This window comes from Mus caroli, unplaced genomic scaffold (genome assembly GCF_978045245.1).
Source record: "Mus caroli unplaced genomic scaffold, Mus_caroli_1 scaffold_8, whole genome shotgun sequence".
Lineage (NCBI taxonomy): Eukaryota > Metazoa > Chordata > Mammalia > Rodentia > Muridae > Mus > Mus caroli.
In genome coordinates, this window is record NW_028227263.1 from 4,809,982 (window position 1) to 4,830,279 (window position 20,298).

At 39.7% G+C, this 20,298-nt stretch overlaps 2 protein-coding genes across 2 annotated transcripts; both read right to left on the reverse strand.

The window, feature by feature from the left end:
• Positions 1-2,532: 2,532 nt before the first annotated feature.
• Positions 2,533-3,492, reverse strand: LOC110298602 (olfactory receptor 13A1-like). Its single transcript, XM_021167940.2, has one exon. The coding sequence runs from the start codon at positions 3,490-3,492 to the stop codon at positions 2,533-2,535; it is 960 nt and encodes a 319-aa protein (XP_021023599.1).
• Positions 3,493-15,107: 11,615 nt separating this feature from the next.
• On the reverse strand, positions 15,108-16,073 carry LOC110298586 (olfactory receptor 13A1-like). Its single transcript, XM_085842503.1, has one exon. The coding sequence runs from the start codon at positions 16,044-16,046 to the stop codon at positions 15,108-15,110; it is 939 nt and encodes a 312-aa protein (XP_085698629.1). The 5' UTR covers positions 16,047-16,073.
• Between the last annotated feature and the right edge of the window lie 4,225 nt (positions 16,074-20,298).

Consider the following 20,298-nt stretch of genomic DNA (forward strand, 5'->3'; position numbering starts at 1 on the left):
TTCTATTGCTAACATATTCACATAGTCAGCTTGCTGGAACATGGTCATCTCTGTGTCTATTTTGGGTCAGGTCCTTGATGCATACAACAACTTGCTCAGGGACTTGATACAGAGTGTCAGTCCACATTCTTAAGCCATCTTCATGGAATATGTCCCTAATTTGCTCTTTCATTCAATTTTTGAATCAAGAGACTAGAAACTAAAGGGGATGTCTAAACTCCTTTTGATTATGTGGATGAAGGTCCACATTGGTAAAGACTACACTCAGGTCTGTTTCTAGAGTTTGTTATCTGCAGAAAGATTGTGATCATCAAAATAAAACCCTTATTACTGCCTGCTATACCCCACTGCCTCATTTCTAATTGTATTTTTCTAGCATTGCCACAGTTTCTACAACAATAGAAGACAGATTGTCAGCCTAAAAGAGTACTCAAACACAATTGTATCTACTTAGGTGTGGTGTTACATTTAGCACACAAAGCACACAAAGGAGAAGATCAGTACTCAGGACCCAGGTGAAGACAAACACTTGGATAAGGCAACCCATGAAAAAATTATGTTCTCTGCTACCAGGCTTTGCAGCATCTTGAACAGAATGGTTTCCATGTAGAGTACATCCAGCTAGACAGGATTAAACAGGAAGAAATACATGTTAGTTGATAGTATGGAAGTGATGTTGTAATGGATGGCCATGATTCTTATGCTAAACAGAGTAAAGAACATTCTATGAAAGACCTGATGTGGTGTCTACTTATGTCCCCAAACTTGTTTATTCATTTAACATGTAGAGCAAGATAATAAAAAATTAACCCTTTGTTTCTTATTAGAGCAGATTGTCCATTACATGAATTTATTTTTCTGTGGCTTTAAGGCAAATTTCATCTAAGAATAATAATATTTCCTATTTCTTGAGGAGGAGGCCCATGCTGAAATTTCTGCCCTGGGCCCAGACAACAGTGTCAGCTATGGCTCTAGGATGCCAGTCCACTGTAATGTGTTGGTCCTAGAAAGTATTTTAGACCAATAGTGACCCCAGGCCACACTATTCTCTTTATTTACTCTGTTTAGCATAAGAATCATGGCCATCCATTACAACATCACTTCCATACTATCAACTAACATGTATTTCTTCCTGTTTAATCCTGTCTAGCTAGATGTACTCTACATGGAAACCATTCTGTTCAAGATGCTGCAAAGCCTGGTAGCAGAGAACATCATTTCTTTCATCAGTTGCCTTATCCAAGTGTTTGTCTTCACCTGGGTCCTGAGTACTGATCTACTCCTTTTGTCTGCTACAGCCTTCAACAGATATCTAAGCATTTGCTGGCCTTTGTACTATAGCATACCAATTTAGAGCTTGGCCTGTGTGACTCTGGCACCTTTGCCTGGCTCAGAGTGTCTCTCAGTTACATGTTGCTCATCTACTTAGCTTGCCACTGTCCTATGACTCCATTCTGGGCTCACATTTTTTCCTGAAGATCCTATAGATATTGTTGATATTCTGTAGCCCCACTTTCATCAACAATGTCATGAAAGTCATTTAAGAAATTTTCCTTAGTGTTCTAAATTTCTTAATGACCATATTGTTCTATGGCTTCATCATTGTAAGCATCCTGCACATTTGCTCAGCTGAGGACAAGAAATGTGTCTTCTCAGCTATAGGGGGTATGGAAATGAGATATCCAACTCCTGTATCTAGGCAAAACTTCAGTGGAGTAATTATGACAACAACCCAGTCATAAAACATTGACCCACATTTTTTCTGCCTACCAGATGTGCAGGGATAAAGAAGGAGCTAACATTGAGGGCATGGCCAACCAATGACTGTCCCAACTTCAGACCCATGCCATGAGAGAGTGTGATTCTACTCTACCATTTGCATGTGGTCGTTAATATAAATCTGTTTGTTGGAAATAATTAGTCTTTGCCATGATCTTGATTGTTTCCATTGTCATAAGTATGCTGTGTGTCATATGTGACTTCATTATGAAACTTCAACTTTATCTCTACTCCATAGATTATCTGTTTCTCCATGCTATTTGACTCCCAGAGCTCATAGGAAATTGTGAAAGGGAGACTCCAAAACCTGCAACATGATTTCCCCAATACATTGTGGTCATGCTGATCTCTCAAGTTTCCCTATGAAGTTAAGGTTTATTAGCCATAACTCTGAAAAAAGTACCTGTTATATTTGCAGAGAGTCCCTGCATGAAATGCTTTTGTTTTGTGACAATCACCATTGACACTCACTGAAAATCATCCAGTCCTGGAATATTAAACCCCCATTTAGATAAATTTTAGTTAGTTGTGAAATGGTTTGTATTTATAATGAAATAAAGCTTGAGTGTTTTGTTTACATTGCCAGTAAGGATTTTAGTGTATTTAAGGTTACAGTGAGTGGAATGGTCCAGTCCTTGCATCAGGCAAAGCTTTTCTAAAACAGAGATAAATAAACCACACCCCACGAATCTGCTCTTAGAAAAGTGTGATTAGGAACAGCACAGGCCAGAAGAAAAGCCTGCACATCTCCACTTAACGTGAGAAAGAGGCCAATATTCTGCCCAAGGCAAGCTTGACATCCTTGTTCCTCAGTGTATAGATGAGGGGGTTGAGGGTTGGACTGAGGATCGAGTATAGCACTGAGGTAACTTTGCTTCTTTCTGGGCTGTAGCTGGAAGCAGGACTGATATAGGCACAGAACATAGATGAATAGTACACAGAGACCACAATGAGGTGGGATGAGCAGGTAGAAAAAGCCTTCCTCTTGCCCTCAGCAGAATGCATGCGGAGGATGCTTGCAATGATGCAGCCATAAGACAACAAGGTTAGCATGAAGTTGATGCCTACAAAAAAGGCATCTGCCATAAGAGTCAGAATGCTATTCACATATGTAGGACTACAGGAGAGCAGGAGGAGTGGGGGTATCTCACAGAAGAAGTGGGTGATGACCTTGGGACCACAGAATGACAAACGTGTCATCAGACCAGTGTGGACACATGCATTCACAAGACCGATGAACCATACAACCATGGCTAGGGCTCCACACAGCTGTGGGCTCATCCTAGAGCTGTAGTGTAGGGGAAAGCAGATAGCCACATAGCGGTCATAGGCCATGACTGTGAGCAGCAGCAGCTCAGAGGATGCTGAGCATGCAAGGAAGAAGAGCTGGGACATACATCCCTTGAAGGAGATGGTGTTTTCCTCAGACACTAGGCCAACCAAGGCCTTAGGAATCACAGAAGAGGTACAGATAACGTCCATGGTGGCCAGGTTGCACAGGAAAAAGTACATCGGATTGTGAAGCCCTGTGCTGGAGGTGACCAAAGCGATGATCAAAATGTTGCCCATTAGAGCCATCATGTAGAGGGACAAGAAGCAGCCCGTCAGGAACAATCTTAGACCAGGGTGCTCTGAGAACCCTTCCAGCACAAACTCTGTCACTTCTGTCTGGTTGAGATTCAACGTCATCATGGAGAGCACCAGGTCCACCATTGTGTGTATCAGTTTCTGAGAAAATACCACAGTTTACCACTTGAAATCTGGTTTCAAATTGTCTGCTGTCAGGAAGGCTAGGAACAAATGTATTTCCTCCATGTAAGCCCCTTCTTTATTGTTTGTACCACACCATTTGAAAACCACATATCTTTCATTTTCTCTATTTCTTGTACCTAGAAACTTTCTCCCCATCATTTTGAATCAGGAGGAACATCTGCTCCTCCCTAATCTTGAACATGTGAGAAGAGAGCAGCATCCTTTACTCAATACCTGCCTATGCTTTCCTTCCTCATTGCCACTAAGCTCTGTGCTCTGGGGACAGTGCTCAGTGACCCAGCTGTACTCCCCACTTTCACATCTCCTATTCTCCACCTGATGAGAATTTTAGGTAGATACACCGACATGACTATTATTCCTTTGTTTCTATACTTGGCCTCCTTAGCTGACAGGCACTTTGTCTCTTCTGATATCTGGAGTGGTTGTCCAACTACCCACCTCAACCAGATATTGGCACTCCCATGGCCAAGTAGCCATGAATTTTCTCAATTAATTACTGTTATTGGTGTCGTTTGTATTTGAAAGTCTTCTGACTCTAACCCACATCAATTCTATGACCATGGAAAACATTTCTCAAAACCCTGCCCTATGAACCTAGACTGCTTATGGGGCTTTTCTGTCCCAATGAACTGCAGTGACCATTGAAGTCAACATACCCACAACTGAAGTCATTACCACTGTCTATAGATGTTTTTTTCTATGGAGCACAGCTCCTTGTCTCTGATTCATTGTCTCACCTCTTTGCCTTTCTAATCCACTAATTGTCAATGAGTGCAACTATAGCTTCCCCATCCTTACAACTCACATTCTCAATGTCTTCAGCAGTTTCATAATTTCAGGGTTCTTGTCATTTCCATCATTTCCAGTTTCCTTCTCTACCACTCAAGGGATACAAACAGTATACTTAAGATAACTGGCCTTCTGCCCAAACAAAACTCACTATGTCGTCCCACAGTCATTCAATGAATAACACGCCATAGCTTGACACACTAGACTCATCTAACATTCTTCATTAGCCTTTTCCATAATATCTTGTCTGAGCATATATGCAAATATACTCTACTCTATCTAGAAACCTGTTTAGGAAATTGTTTGCAGTGTTCCTCATCTGGAACAATTCTCTATTTTACAGCAGTGAAATTTTCAGTCACTGAATTCAGTGGTAAGAAGTCCCATTCCCCACTTTGCCCTATAACACTTCATTTTTTTTTGCTCATATTTCATTTCACATTTAATTTCCATAGTATAGCTCACAATTTATTTTTTCCAATCCTTAGTAGCGAATGTTGAGTTTTAAGCATTATATTTTTCTAAATTTTAGAGATAGAGAAATATTGTATTTACCCTTTGGATCCATGAGGATAGTGATATGTCTGAGCACTTTTCCTCCTCCCCATTCTATTGTGGTGGAGAATGCCAATTCATATTCAGAATTGTTCAAGGTTCTGCAGAAATAGAAGTTCAAAACCAAATTCCTATAATGTTTTTTGCAGTTTCTTGATCAGGTTAGTTCAACTATACATGATTTTGCAAAATACTCTCTTGATAGTACCTATAATTACTGATATTTGCTTCCATTCCTGTGTATGCCTGCCTCAGAGCTGAGCTGAAGGGAAAGATTAAAAATAATAGAAAACTGTTACAAACATGTGCTATATGATAGAAACTTCCTAGTATTAATAACACATCTACAAAAATTATTTGGAATATAACTATTTCATTTCTAATTGACACATCTAAGAAGAAATGACAGAGAAATATAACAAGTGGGGACATCTAGGACCCAGAGAATGTCAATACATCTGTTGGACACATGATGTATTGCAAACAAATAAAGAAAGAAGCCAATACACTAGAGAAATGATGGCATGTTCAACAAATGGTGCTGGTGAAGTTGGGCAGTTACATGTAGAAGAATGAAACTAGTCCCTCATCTCTAACCCTGTACAAAACTCAACTCTAACTTGACCAAGGTCCTCAGCATAAGATCAGACATCCTAAAAATGACAAAGGAGAAATTATGGTGTATGCTTGCACTCATTGTCACAGGAAAAGTCTTTCTGAACAGGACCATGGTAGCTTAAGCATGAAGATCAGTAATGGACAAATTAGTTGAGATGCTATAATTATGCATCTGTTTAAAAATAACACCATCATTTGAGTAAAGTGGCAGACTGCAGAATGGCATCAAGTCTTTAACAACTGCATATGTGACATAAGGTTAGCATCTAGAATATACAAACAAACAAAAACTTTAAACAGCCTGAAACCAAACAACCCAGATATAAATAGGGAATGGGAATTAACAGAGAATATTCAGAAGATGAAACACAAATAGCTAAGAAACAGTCTTTTTAAAAAATAAATGTTAAACGTTCTAAGCCTTCAAAGAAATGGAAATTAAAAATCTTTGAGATTTTATCTTCTGTCAGTAAGAATGGTGAAGATAAAGGACAGCAGATGCTGGCAAGGATGTGGAGAAAGGAGCAGCTATTCACTTTTCTTAGAAGTGCAAGTTGGAGCAATTACTATAGAAATCAGTATGTAGGTTCCTCAAAAAGATGGACACAGATACACTACAAGATTCAGGTATACGATTCTTAGCATATTCTCAAAGACTATATCTTACTACAGTGACACTTGCTCTTTTATGCTCATTGCTGCTCTATTCACTATAGCCAGGAAGGGAAAACAACATAAATGTCCATCACACGAGTAATATGTAGTCAAACTATGGTACTTAAGTAATAAAATATTATTTATCTGAAAAGAAAATGAAATTATGCAGTTTTTAGGAAAATAGATTCAGTTGGAAGTAATCATGTTGAAAGAAGTAATCCAGACCCATAAAGCAAACATCCCACGCCTTGTCTCACATGTGCATATCACTTTTAAAACGTTCTGTATGTGCACTCTTTCTGGAATACTCAAAGAGCTTAGCAACTAGTGAGGCACCATGGGGAGGAAGATGAGGAGATGACATAGAATGTTTCAAATATGGGAAGAAGAACATTAGATCAGAATGATGAAGTGGGGTAGTGGGTGGGAGGGAGAATGAAGGAGGGAATATGTGTAGAGAAAGCCTTTTGAAAAATCCTTGTAGAACCCTACTACAGTTGAAGATCCTAAACATACTTATACAAATGTATAAAAAATATTTTTAATAAGTTACTCTCTAATGGGAGGCCTGCATCTGTACTGTCTAGTCTGACACAAGCTAGTCATCTGAGAGGAAGGGGCTTAAATTTTAAAAAAGGATTTCCTTAGATTGTTCTATAGGCAAGCCATTAGGGCATTTTCTTATTAATGTTTGATGGGCAAGCCACTGTGGATGGAGTCATCACTGTGCTGGCAGTCCTGGGATGTATAACAAAGCAGGCTGAGCAAGCTATGCCAAGTGAACCAGGAAGCATAACCCCTCCATGGCCTCTGGAAGACCTTCTGCCTACAGGTCCCTGCCATGTTGAAGTTCTGCCTTGAATTGTTTACCTCTTTTTGAGATGTCAATCATTAGGTCTGATAGACCCTCAAACATTACAGGCTATTGCTATTGTTTTTGGTTATTCTTCAGAATGTTTGGTAAATCTCTATGACTAGAGGCACCACTCATTGATCCATAAACATATAAACATGTAATGGGTACTGACCTGAAATCTTCACTCCTTCTTGCTGGCTCTTATAGCTCTGGAAGATGCTATCCACACTATTTGAGAAGAAAAGCATAAATATTGGTCTTACTCAGCTCAGAATACTATGAGCTACAACAACAACCTTCTTGATAAGATTTGGCCAAGGATGCAGTAGTAGCACAATGTTAAGGTCCATCTTCCTAGCTAGAACCCATATGTGGTACTGTTAATAAGGCGAAGAACTTGTCAGTATATACATCATAGGCTTCAAAAGAAAACCTATCACTTTTTTATTTTTTACTAAATGTACACAGGAATAAAATGACTCCTCATAATTTATTGCTATACTCATAGATCAGCATATCACTTAACTCTCATCAGAGAACCCTCTTCTTGTAGCAGAGAACGTTAACACAAAGGCCTATAATTCACCACTCTACACAGAAAAAGGAATGTTGAAGTGCTCAGACTTAAATGGGAGGCTTAGATCACAATACTTTCCTGACCACTTAAGAATATTCATGGAAGATACAGAGGAAAGAAGACTCTAAGAGCCAAAGGTGGTAGAGGACATCAAAGAAAGAATGTTTTCTGGAAACTGTGAGGCAGATAAACATACGAACTTACAGAAGTTTTACAGTGTATAAAAGAGTTGTGCAAGCCACACAAAATTCCTCAGTGGAGGAGCTATGGACATGTGGTGGGTGAGGGCAAAAGCAGCGTCAGTTTTGTTTACTGATGTGATCGCTTTATATAGACCATACTCCAAAGTAGACTCCATATTTAAGAGTAGTTGGCCCACAGAAATCAGTCTTAGTTAATTTCAAAGGAGAGGAGGTTAAAAGGTTGAGTGAATAGGGAGGTGGGGATGTATCTGGGAGGAGTAGAGGAGGGAAATAAAACTGGATCAACATACAGTGTGTGAAATTGTCAAAACTTTAAAACATACTTAAAAAACCCACATAATTTCAAAATGGTGGGCATGTTGGCAATGACCTTTTATTCTAGCTATTGGGAAAGAAAGGCTTTTCAAAGCCTGAATCATCTGCACAAGTTTCAGATTAGCTGGATCTGCAAAGTGAGACAGTGTTTCAAATAGCAGAAAGTATATTCAGGAAATAAAATCAGCATATCAGGGTATCAGCAATACACACTTTTGAAGAAATGGTCATATTAGCAAATGGACAGGATTACCCTATGTATTCTTCTGGGGATGCAAGGATGAAGGAAAGGTAATAAAGATATATAATAGAATATTATTCAACTGTAAAAAGCATGGCACAGTAAAATTGATGGGAATGGAGAATAATATGTGAAGAAAAATAAAGCAGGCATAGATAAAGTGATACCACATCTATCTCTCACATGTGGAAACTAGAAAACACAATCATAGTAGAATAATGATCAATAGACATGATAAATGGCAAAGGTGAGGGAAGGTTAACAAGATAGATCAATGAGAGCCAAGTACATTTAGGCAAAAATATAAACTTTTGAGATCTGCATAGTGGAGTCATGGCACCCCACAATCATATCGTATGTATATTGAAATAACGAGAAGATAGCAGGTCAGAGCTTAAAAAAAGTAGAGATGATAAAGTCACAGAAATAAACATTTACTTAGGATATGTACAAACATCCTGAACGATCAACACATGTCCCATCAACATGTACCGTGGCCTGCTATCACAAACAACATTGACTGACACCAATAATAGCTGCTCCATTCATATACTATTGCCTAAAATATGTCAGAGAAAATGCAGATATAAACAGAAAATGCTGAAGATGGTGCTCAAAGTTTAAGATGAGAAAATAACTGCTTACAACGAGCCGTTAGGGCTTTGTGTGGAGAAAATGCACTGAAAACCTAACCCGCAGCAGAAAATGCACACCATGCTGCCTTTTAATTATTGTGACTTGCACAAGAGCAGGTAGAGGACATCTGGGATCATAAAACTGTCCTGCATCTTCATTGAACTGGGCTATGTGGTAGGAAGTCTTCTATAAAGCACACCAACTGATCAAAAACGAATTGAAATCATTTCCTTAACTGTACCTTGAAACTGTAAGGAAAGACTAATTTCACTTTTAAATTTTACTTTAATTCAAGCCTTGACATGACATCTACCTTCAAAATGCTTTTACTGTGGTAGAGCAAATGGAATGTATGTTCAGAATAATGGGAGCAAATGCCTTCAGGTAGACAAAGGAGACACCAAAGACAAGGGGGGCAGAATCTGACCTCTGTGAGTAGGACTGTTACTGGAGAGGTTAGATGGAGTCATGCCTTTTGAAGAGTGGCGCACAATGCCTTTGCTATGTCCATATTCCAGTGGATACACTTTGATGCTTTTAATTCCTATAGGTGTAGCAGACAATATTATATTAGTCAGAAGTAATCCAGGCACACAGAGGGAAAAATAAATCAGTAGGTTTTTCAAATGTTTATCCATATCCATGGTGGAGCAGGGAGATGAGCTGTGCCTACCCAAGATCTCTTTCCATAAATACATCCTGGTCTTTTGTTCGTTTAAGATCCTTTGTTTGTGTCTAAGTGGACACAGGGGAATCTTCTATCTAGGTGGGGGGTTATTGGTCAGCAAAATCACTAACAGTCCCTCATTATGTCAGCAAGGCTGACCTGAAAACCTTCAGAAGCTGAGCCTCAATGAGGAGCAAAGCTGCTGAGGACTCTTACCAGAGTCAAGAACCAAAGTGTCTTCAGATTGTGTGGTCTGCTGAGAACAGTCAGCAGAGGAAGGATCCATATCTGCAGCACTGTTACCCCAGCCCACACCCCTTTATTTGGACATTTATCTTCATACAGAATATTGGACAGCTGTAATTTTTTTCCTTAGGTGACTGCCAGTCATGGTATCCTGTTCTTTAGCAGACAGGGCAAGGCTAAAACCATCAGTGCTATGCTGGTGTTTTTAACTCCATGGAAGTTGCAGGTCATTTTCTGTCCCTGAACAGTGGACTCTGAACAACAGGGTAAGAAAAATCTCTTCTGTGGCATTTCTCACCGTTCTGTGTGGATACCACAGACCGACAAGACAGCATCCAAGTCCTATCTACTCATATAAATTTATCTTAGATTCATCTGAATCTGTTGATTGCCTTTCACAATTAGTGTGAGCACTGTGGGTGATTAATGATCCACTTATGAACATAAGACAAAAATTACAGGTATGACTAAGCCCTCTGATTGTAATTAGACACTAGACATTTTGCTGTTTAAACGATGGAGGAAGATACCAAATCTTTCTATCATTTTCAGTTTTCTGACCTTTGACCCAGCACCCTTCATCAAACTCAGGACTCATTGAGAACATAGGTTGTTGTCCTTTAATGGTGACATCCAAACAGTATGCCTAATGATGTCACCTTTATAGTGAGACGTTTGTTTTGGAGCTCCACTATCAGACAAAAGAGACACATAATGGAACTTAGGATTTAACTCACCTTTTTCTGTCACAGTATATTCAGATGACAGATGACTCCAACATAGGTGCACACTGGGCTGAGCAGACTATATTTTTGCAAGCAGCAGGTCTTTACCTTGTAAAGCTCTGTCTTCATTTTTATAGAGGCCCCTGACCTTCAGGAATACCTGTCATTTCTGAGACCAGTGGTAGGTGCTTATCTTATGCCTCCTGGGATAGAAACTCAAGGAGAATGCTCTTAGGATCAATTAACAGAAACTTATGACTTAACGACCCAAACTCCCTGCAGACTTGCGTGGAGGACAATGGTCAGGGGAGTCACATACTGTGGGTACTACCTGGGTTGGAACTGTTCCCACTCTACAGCCTCGTTGTCACCAACCCTGTGCATGCATTGGTGTTACCATGTCCTGTATGGAAGTTCTTATCCTGATACTAATTGTCTACTCTGTATTCTACTGAGATTGCTTCATCTGACTCACACATACATACAATGGGTCTATTTTCTGTATCTTGTACTGCCCATCTCTCTCCTCCTCTCCCTACACTCAAGACATTCTGTCTATTGTTATGAATTAATGTTCTTTCAGCACTTCCATTCTGTTTGCTACAATTTCAAATATTTAAAATATTTATTCAGGCCTGAGACTCTCTATACAAGTAGCATTATACAGATAGAAGAATTCATATTTAGGAATAGTATCAATTTGTTTATACATATATGCATGCAATAACAACTAGAATATAAAAAGCAGCCACGATTTTGGAGAAGAGTGACAGAGGGTTATATAGAATGTTCTCAAGGAGGAAGGCAGGACATAAAGGTTATAATCAAAGCAAAATCTCAAAAATATTAAAGATAAAAATATTTTAAAACATTTTTTGTTTCACTAGATTGTAAAAAACAAATAAAACTAAGTTAATTACAAGTTTTAAATAAAAAATATTTTTTTCAAACAATATATTCTGATCATGGCTTTTCCCTCAGTGAACATCGCCCAGATCCTCCCTACCTACCCAGTTCCATGACCATTCTTCTTGTCTCTTCAGAAAAGAAACATAAAAGCCAACAAAATAGAATTAAACGAACAAAATGAAGAAACAAAAGAAATAAAGACAGATAACCTAAATCCAAAATAAAAATCAGAAACCATAATGGACAGGCACAAGGCCAGTCATACAAACTTAACTACACAAAGAAATAGGAGAGAAAAAGTCTTCTGAAATTTTATGGTGACATCTAAACATAAAATTTTTATTGTTGCTACTTCATAACACTTATTTGTTGTGTAATGAATCATAATGTAAATATCTGGCATATCTGATTTTAGATGACCCCTGTGAAAGGGTTATTTGACCTTCAAAAGATTTGCAACCCAAAGGTTATCACAGGGATGAGGAATCCCTGCTCTGAACCCATGATTCATGTAGACTTCTATGACCCATGTGGGGCACGTGGTCAGTGCTACCAGAGGAGCTGGCATGGAACTGTCAAGGTGGAGCATGTTCAAACCCTAGAGATTTCAAAACTTGAGGTTTAGATCTCATCCTGAGAATGGCAGGAGTGAGACTAACGTCTCTTTTTCCATGCCTGCCAAATGGTCATAGGTAGTCAGTCATATAGCCCAGGACCTGGAAGTCTTCTCCATGATATTGAAGCATCACAGTAGCCTTAGCCTTCAGCCAAAGACCTTTTCACACCCTAGATATTCTCACCTCCTTCTTCAAAACTATATAACTCTTGGCACACCCTTAATAAAGAGATGTGTATACCACATAAAATAAAGGTGTATGCTCACATTAAAATCATCTCGGAGAGCTGTTTCATTGAGGATTGCTGAAGAAGGCCTTCACGTAAAAGGGTTGTAATACTAAGAACCTCAGATAAGGCCTTCTCTCTCTACCTGCCTCCATGGAATTTGTCCCAGCTTGACTGCGATGCTGTTTGTCGTGGACTATGCTTCACCCCTCTTGGCCTGGTATACAGCAGCCACCTGATGCTCTGGAGGAAAAAGTGGATCCCACTGGTTTCTGACTTTGCCCAGTCCTCTCAGAGTCAGTGTAACAGTGGCATGCAGATACCCCAGAGGAAAGACAGAACCCAGAACCCCAGACCCACTTTTGATTCTTTATATCTTTCCTATTGTTATTTCACAACAACCCTTGAAGCATAGTTTATACCCAATCTTGAAGGAAGGATACCCACTGTAGAAAAATAGGAGGTTGATCTTGACAGCCACTGACACCTACAGAACCTCCTCTGATCCAAATACAGAGAGGTGAGACCAGAGCCAGACACTGGCACAATAGCCCTTTTCTAGACAAAATGACACATTAAGAGTTTGCTTAGTCACATTTCTCTCTTAGACACCACTGACTGGTGCGTTTTGTGTGACCTGACTTTTCCTGGATGTCCATTGCTATATTGTGTTGTATTTTGTAGGTTATATTAATATAACATAAGGCATGTCTCATGATGATGATAATTCCCAAATAATGTGTATATGAGATGTATGCACGTGTATGCGTTTCTGACCAGTTGTATACTTTTCTTTAGGTGTGTATCAGTTGCTTTATAGCTTAAATCATAGTTATGAGGCTAATACTAGAAGAAATGACTCAAAACATGACTTGAAGGTGACACAAATAGTGTCAAAGAAATCAATAGGTATATCAGGTCAAAGCCCATGTTTCACAGATGCTACTCTTTACTACCACCATAACAGAATTCACAAGTAATTAGGACAGTGTTCTCAGCCATCCTAACGCTGCAGTCCTTTAAAACAGTTATTCTTTTTGCTGCTACTTTATAATGTTAATTTGCTATGTAATGTTGATACATTTACATTATGATTAATGTAAGTACCTGGCATTTCTGTCTTAGGTGACACCAATCAAAGTGTTATTTGACCATTAAAGAATTTTAAACCCACAGATTGAGCAACATTGACCTAGGAGTTCACTAAGGGACACTTCTTTCCTTGCCTGTGACAGTGTTTCCAGGAAGGATTCACTGGAGCAAGGGATCCTCCTTCTATGTGGTCAGCACCATCCTAAAGTCTGGAGAGTTGAAATCATGGGGTAAAATAAAAAGAAGAAAGCCAGTTGAACACTGGAGTGTTCCTCTTTCATGTGTTCTGGGCTGCCATAATGTGATGAAACGTCTCCATCATTCTGCCACTGCCTCAAGGCCTTGCTCACAATAGGCCAAAACAAAACCCCAAATGGCCATAGACTGAGGCCTCTGAATCCATGAGTTAGTATAAATACATTGAAAATATGTTTATTTGTAACAAAGATGAAGGTTGGTTAATACAACATACAGAGTTTGCACCACAAGTTCTGGTAAGTTACAGCATTTTTACGAAGAATAGAGAAGTAGGTTGACCAAGAACGTGTTTAGTCTGAAAAGGATACAGCATCTTTTCAGCAGCTGCCCTTTATCCACTAAGTTGGCATTGAACCATTTTTTCAAGTTTCCAGATACACTTCTCCATCCTTTTCCTTCCTCCTCCTGCCACCATCTAGCTGTTCTTGAGCTAGCTGTTTGAGCCAGGGTCAATGTATAAAGGACTTCAATTTCTGAGTGTGCATTTGTTATTATTTTGTTTTATTGGTTTGCATTTTGTGCATTTTGTTGCAAGAGAAAGAGAGGTGTGGGTATTGGGTGGGTAGGCAAGTGGGTAGTTAGGACCTTAGAAGAGTTGCAGGAAAGAAAAACAAGATGATTAAATGATGTATGGGTAAGAAGGTTTTAACCAAGCCTTGTTGTTTATGATCTATATTTGGTTAATTTTTATTTATAGTGTGAATAAAGCTCCACTCTATGCTTTGCATGTCGTCAATAAACAAGTTTCCCCATATCTCTTTGTTGGAAATAATTTTTCTCATGAAAGATCGATTGTTTTCATGGTCATAAGTATGCTTTGTGACATATGTGACTTCATTTTGAAACTTAAATGTTACCTCAGTTCCATAGATTATCCCTTTCTCCATAACATCTGACTCCCAGAGCTCATAGGAAAGTGTGAAGTGGAGAATCCAAGACATGCAACTTTGTGGCCATGCTGGCCGCTCATGTTTCATTATGAAGTTTAGATTTATTAGCCATAGCTCTGAAACAAGCACCTGTTATGTTTGCAGAGAGTCCCTGCAAGAAATGGTTTTGTTTTGTGACAATCACTATTGACACTCACTGGAAATCATCCAGTGCAGGAACGTGGCACCTTCATTTAGATAAATTATAGTTACTTTTGAAATGGTTTGTATTTATCAGGAAATAAAGCTTGGTGTTTTGTTTACATTGTCAGTAAGAATTTTATTGCTTTTGAGGTTACAGTGAGTGGAATAGTACAGTTTTTGCATCAGACAAAACTTTTATAAAACAAAGATAAGTAAACCATGCTCCATGAAGCTGCTCTTAGGAAAGTGTGATTAGGAACAGCCCAGTCAAGGAGAATATTCTACACATCTCCACTTAATGTGAGAAAGAGGCCAATATTCTGCCCAAGGCAAGCTTGACATCCTTGTTCCTCAGTGTATAGATGAGAGGGTTGAGGGTTGGACTGACGATCGAGTATAGCACTGAGGTAAATTTGCTTCTTTCTGGGCTGTAGCTGGAGGCAGGACTGATATAGGCACAGAACACAGATGAGTAGTACACAGAAACCACGATGAGGTGGGATGAGTATGTAGAAAAGGCCTTCCTCTTGCCCTCAGCAGAACGCATGCGCAAGATGCTGGCAATGATGAAACCATAAGATAACAGGGTTAGCATGAAGTTGATGCCTCCCAGAAAGACATCTGCCACAAGTGTCATAACGCTATTAATGTATGTGGAACTACAGGAGAGCAGGAGGAGTGGGGGTATCTCACAGAAGAAGTGGGTGATGACCTTGGGTCCACAGAATGACAGCCGTGTCATCAGGCCAGTGTGCACAGATGCATTCACAGCACTGATGGACCATACACCCACGGCCAGGGCTCCACACAGCTGTGAACTCATCCTAGAGCTGTAGTGCAGGGGAAAGCAGATGGCCACATAGCGGTCATAGGCCATGACTGTGAGCAGCAACAGCTCTGAGGATGTTGCCCATGCAAGGAAGAAGAGTTGGGCCATACATCCCTTGAAGGAGATGATGTTTTCCTCAGATACTAGGCCAATCAGGGCCTTGGGAATCACAGAGGAGGTGCACACAACATCCGTGGTAGCCAGGTTGCACAGGAAAAAGTACATGGGATTGTGGAGCCCAGTACTGGAGGTGACCAAAGCAATGATCACAATGTTGCCCATTAGAGCCATCATGTAGAGGGTCAAGAAGCAGCCTATCAGGAACAGTCTTAGACCAGGGTGCTCTGAGAACCCTTCCAGCACAAACTCTGTCACTCCTGTCTGGTTGAGACTCAACAACATCATGGAGAGTGTTGGATCCACTGCTTTGTCGTTCAGGTTGAGGAAATATTACAGTTTTTCACTTCGAACTTTGGTTTCAAACTGTCTTTCTGTAAGAAAGGGAAGGAGTGAGTGTATTTTCCTTATTAAAGCCTCTTGTCTTTTCTTGTATGTTCCACACTACTGGAAAGCCACATATATTTTATTTTCTCTTCTTTCTCACATGGTAACTTTCCCCCTGTAGTGTTTTATCAAAGGGAACCTATGTACTTCTCTGATCTTGAACATTCAGAAAGAGAGCAGCATTCTTTACTCAGCACCTGCCTATGCTTTTCTTCTCCATTGCCACTAAGCCCTGTGCTCTGGGGACAATGTTTGGTGACTCCGCTGTACCACTTACTTTCACATCTCCTATTCTCCACCTGATGAGAATTTTAGGTAGATACACTGAGATGATTATTATTGTTTCTACACTTGGCCTCCTTAGCTGACAGGCATTTTGTCTCTTCTCATATCTGGTGTGGTTGTCTAACTACCCATCTCAACCAGATATCGGCACCCCCATGGTCACGTAACCTTGTATGTTCTGAATTAATTACTGTTATTGTGGTCTTTTCTACTTGGAACTCTTCTGACTCTAACTCTCATCAAATCTATTACCATGGAGAACATTTCTCAAAACCCAGCCCTATGAACCTAGACTGCTTATGTGGCTTTTTTTGTCTCAATATACCACAGTGAAAACTGATGTCAACATACCCACACCTAAAGTCATTACCACTATCTACAGATGTTTCTTTGCAGTTTCAATATATTTAGTCAGAAATTTACCCTTAGCTCCGCAGTGTAGTCTATACCCTTGAGAGATTCTCATTAGAGTCTTGCTCCATGACCCAAGATTGGTCTTCTTTACCCTCTTTGCCTGTCTAATCCAACTGATCCTCAATGAGTGCAACTATAGCTTCCCCATCCTTACAACTCACATTCTCAAGGTCTTCAGCAGTTTCATAATTTCCTGGTTCTTTTCTTTTCCATCATTTCCAGTTTCCTTTTCTATCACTCAAGGAATACAAATGGTATACTTATGATAACTGGCCTTCTGCCTCAAACCAAACTCACCATGTCCTGTCACAGTCATCCAGCAAATAACACTACATAGTTTGAAGTAGAAGACTCATTTAACATCATTAGCTTTTTCCATATGTTCCTGTCTGAGTGTATATGCAAAATACTCTGCCTATGTAGAAACCTGTTTGGGAAATCATTTGCACTGCTCCTCATCTGGAAATAATCGCTTTGCAGCAGTCTTCCAGAGAAATCTTTCATTCACTGGATGCAGTGGAATGCTGCACTCTCCACTTTGCTATATAACCCTTCATTTTCTTTGCTCACATTTTATTTCACAGAATTTTCATAGTATGGCTCGCAATCTATGTTCTCTCTTCTTTAGTGGTGAATGCTGAATTTTAAACTTTATATCTTCCTACATTTCAAATTAGAGATACATAAATATTGTACTTACCTTTTGCAACCATGTGGATAGTGATATGTCTGACCCTGTCTCCTCCTCCCTATTCTATTGTGCTGGAGAATGCCAATGCATGTTTAGTATTGTTCATTGTTCCGCAGAAACAGAAGTTCAAACCAAATTCTATAACGTTCAAGGGAGTTTCTTGATCAGACTATCTAATTCAACTACACTTGATATTGTAAAATACTCTCTTGATTGTGCCTATAACCAGTAATATTTGCTTCCATTTCTGGTTACACATGTCTCAGAACTGAAGGAAAAGATTTAAAAACAATTGAAACCTGTGACAGACATGTGCTATATGATAGCAATTTCCTAGTATTAATAACACTTCTATACATATCTAACTATGTGGAAAATAACTAACTTTATTCCAAGATGATAAACCTTAGAAGAAATGACAGAGAAATAAAATCACTGGGGTGATCTGAGGACCCAGAAACATGTGAACACATCTATGGACACATGACTTTTTGCAAACAGACAAAGAAAGAAAGAAAGAAAGAAACAAAAACACACTAGAAAATAATAGCATATTCAACAAATGGTGCTGGTGAAATTAGACATTTACATGTAGAAGAATGAAACTAGTCACTTTCTCTTACCCTGTACAAAACTCAGCTGCAATTAGATCAAGGACCTCAGCATAAGATCAAATATCCTAAAGATGACAAAGGAGAAATTATGGAATATGCTTGCACTCATTGTCACAGGAAAGGACTTTCTGAACAGGACCATGGTAGCTCGAGCATTAAGTGCAATACACATGCTCCACTATATTCAAAACAGCCTTATTTATAATAGCCAGAAGCTGGAAAGAACCCAGATGTCCTTCAACAGAAGGATGGATACAGAAAATATGGTGCATGTACACAATGGAATATTATTCAGCTATTAAAAACAATGACTTCATGAAACTCACAGGCAAATGGATGGAACTAGAAAATACCACCCTAAGTGAGATAACCCAGACACAGAAAATCACACGTGGTATGTACTCACTGATATGTGGATATTAGCTCAAAAGCTCAGAATATCCACAATGCAACCCACAAACCATATGGAGCTTAAGAAGAAGGGAAGACGAAAATATAGATGCTGCAATCCTACATAGAAGGGGAAACAAAACAATCACAGGAGTTAGAAGGAGGGAGGGCCCTGGGAGTAAAAGAGTAGGGGGAGGGAAAAGGGAGCAGGATCAGGTATTGGAAGCAACAGGAGAGAAGTTCAGATGGTCAGGAAATTGAATAGAAACATGTTGCACTGGGGGATAGGGAACTGGGGTTAGCCACCAGAAATCCCAGACTCCAGGGAACCCAGAATCTCCCAGGACACATTGGTAATGACTTTAGCCAAAATATCCCCCAAAAGGAGAGATATAACCTGTAGGGACCACCTCCAGTCATGACCCTCAGTTGAGAGATGGGGCCACCCATCCATCTCAAAAATTTTAACCTAGAAATCTTCCTGCCCAAAGAAAAGACAGGGATAAAAAAATGGAGCAGAGACTGAAGGAAAGGCCAACCAGACACCACCCTACCTAGGGGTCCATTCCATTTGAAGACACCAAACACTCACACTATTGCTGTCCTCAAGAAGCACTTGCCAAACAGGAGTCTGTTATGGCTGTTCCCTGAGAGGTTCTACCAGCATCTGACCAATAAATGCAGATTCTCATAGACAACCATGGGGCTAAGCCTGGGAACCCCAATGAAAGAGCTAGGGGAAGGACTGAAGGAGCTGAAGGGGATTGCAACCCCATAAGAAGAACAGTATCAACTAACTGGAACACTCAGAGCTCCCAGGGACTAAACCACCAACCAAAGAGTATACATGGAGGGAGCAATGGCTCCAGCTGCATATATAGCAGAGAATGGCCTTATCTTGCATCAGTGGGAGGGGAGACCTTTGGTCCTGTGGAGGCTTGATGCCCCATCATAGGCAAATGCTAGTGTAGTGAGGTGGGAGTGGGTGAGTGGGTGAAGAAGCACCCTCAAAGAGGCAAAGGGGAAGGGGGAGAAGGAGGATGGAATGGGGATTTTGTGGAGGAGAAACCTGGAAGGGGAATATCGCTTGAAATGTAAATGAATAGAACACTATCATTTGAGTGCATTGGCAGACTGAAGAATGGTATCAAGTCTTTAACAACCACATATGTGATAGAAAGTTAATATCTAGAATCTAAAAACAACCAAAAACTTAAAACTGCCTGAAATCAAACAACCCAGCTAAAAATTAGGGGATGGAATTTAACAGAGAATATTCAGAAGATGAAACACAAATAGCTAAGAAACAGTTTTTAATAAATGTTAAACATTCTAAGCCTTCAAAGAAATGGAAAGTAAATATCTTTGAGATTTTATCTTCTCTCAGTCAGAATGGTGAAGATAAAGGACAGCAGATGATGTCTAGTTGTAGGGCAAATGACAATTATTCCAGGCTGGTGGAATTCAAACCATTTCCTTAACTGTACCTTGAAACTGTAAAGAAAGACTAATTCCACTTTTAAAATTTACTTTAATCCAAGCCTTGACATGCCATCGACCTTCAAAATGCTTTTAGTGTGGTAGAGTAAATGGAATGTATGTTCAGAGTAATGGGAGCACACGCCTTCAGGTGGAGAAAGGAGACACCAAAGACAAGTGGCAGAGTGTGACCTCTGTGGAGTAGGATTGTTACTGGAGAGGTTAGATGGAGTTATGTGTTTTGAACAGTGGAGCACAATGCCTTTGCTATGTGCATATT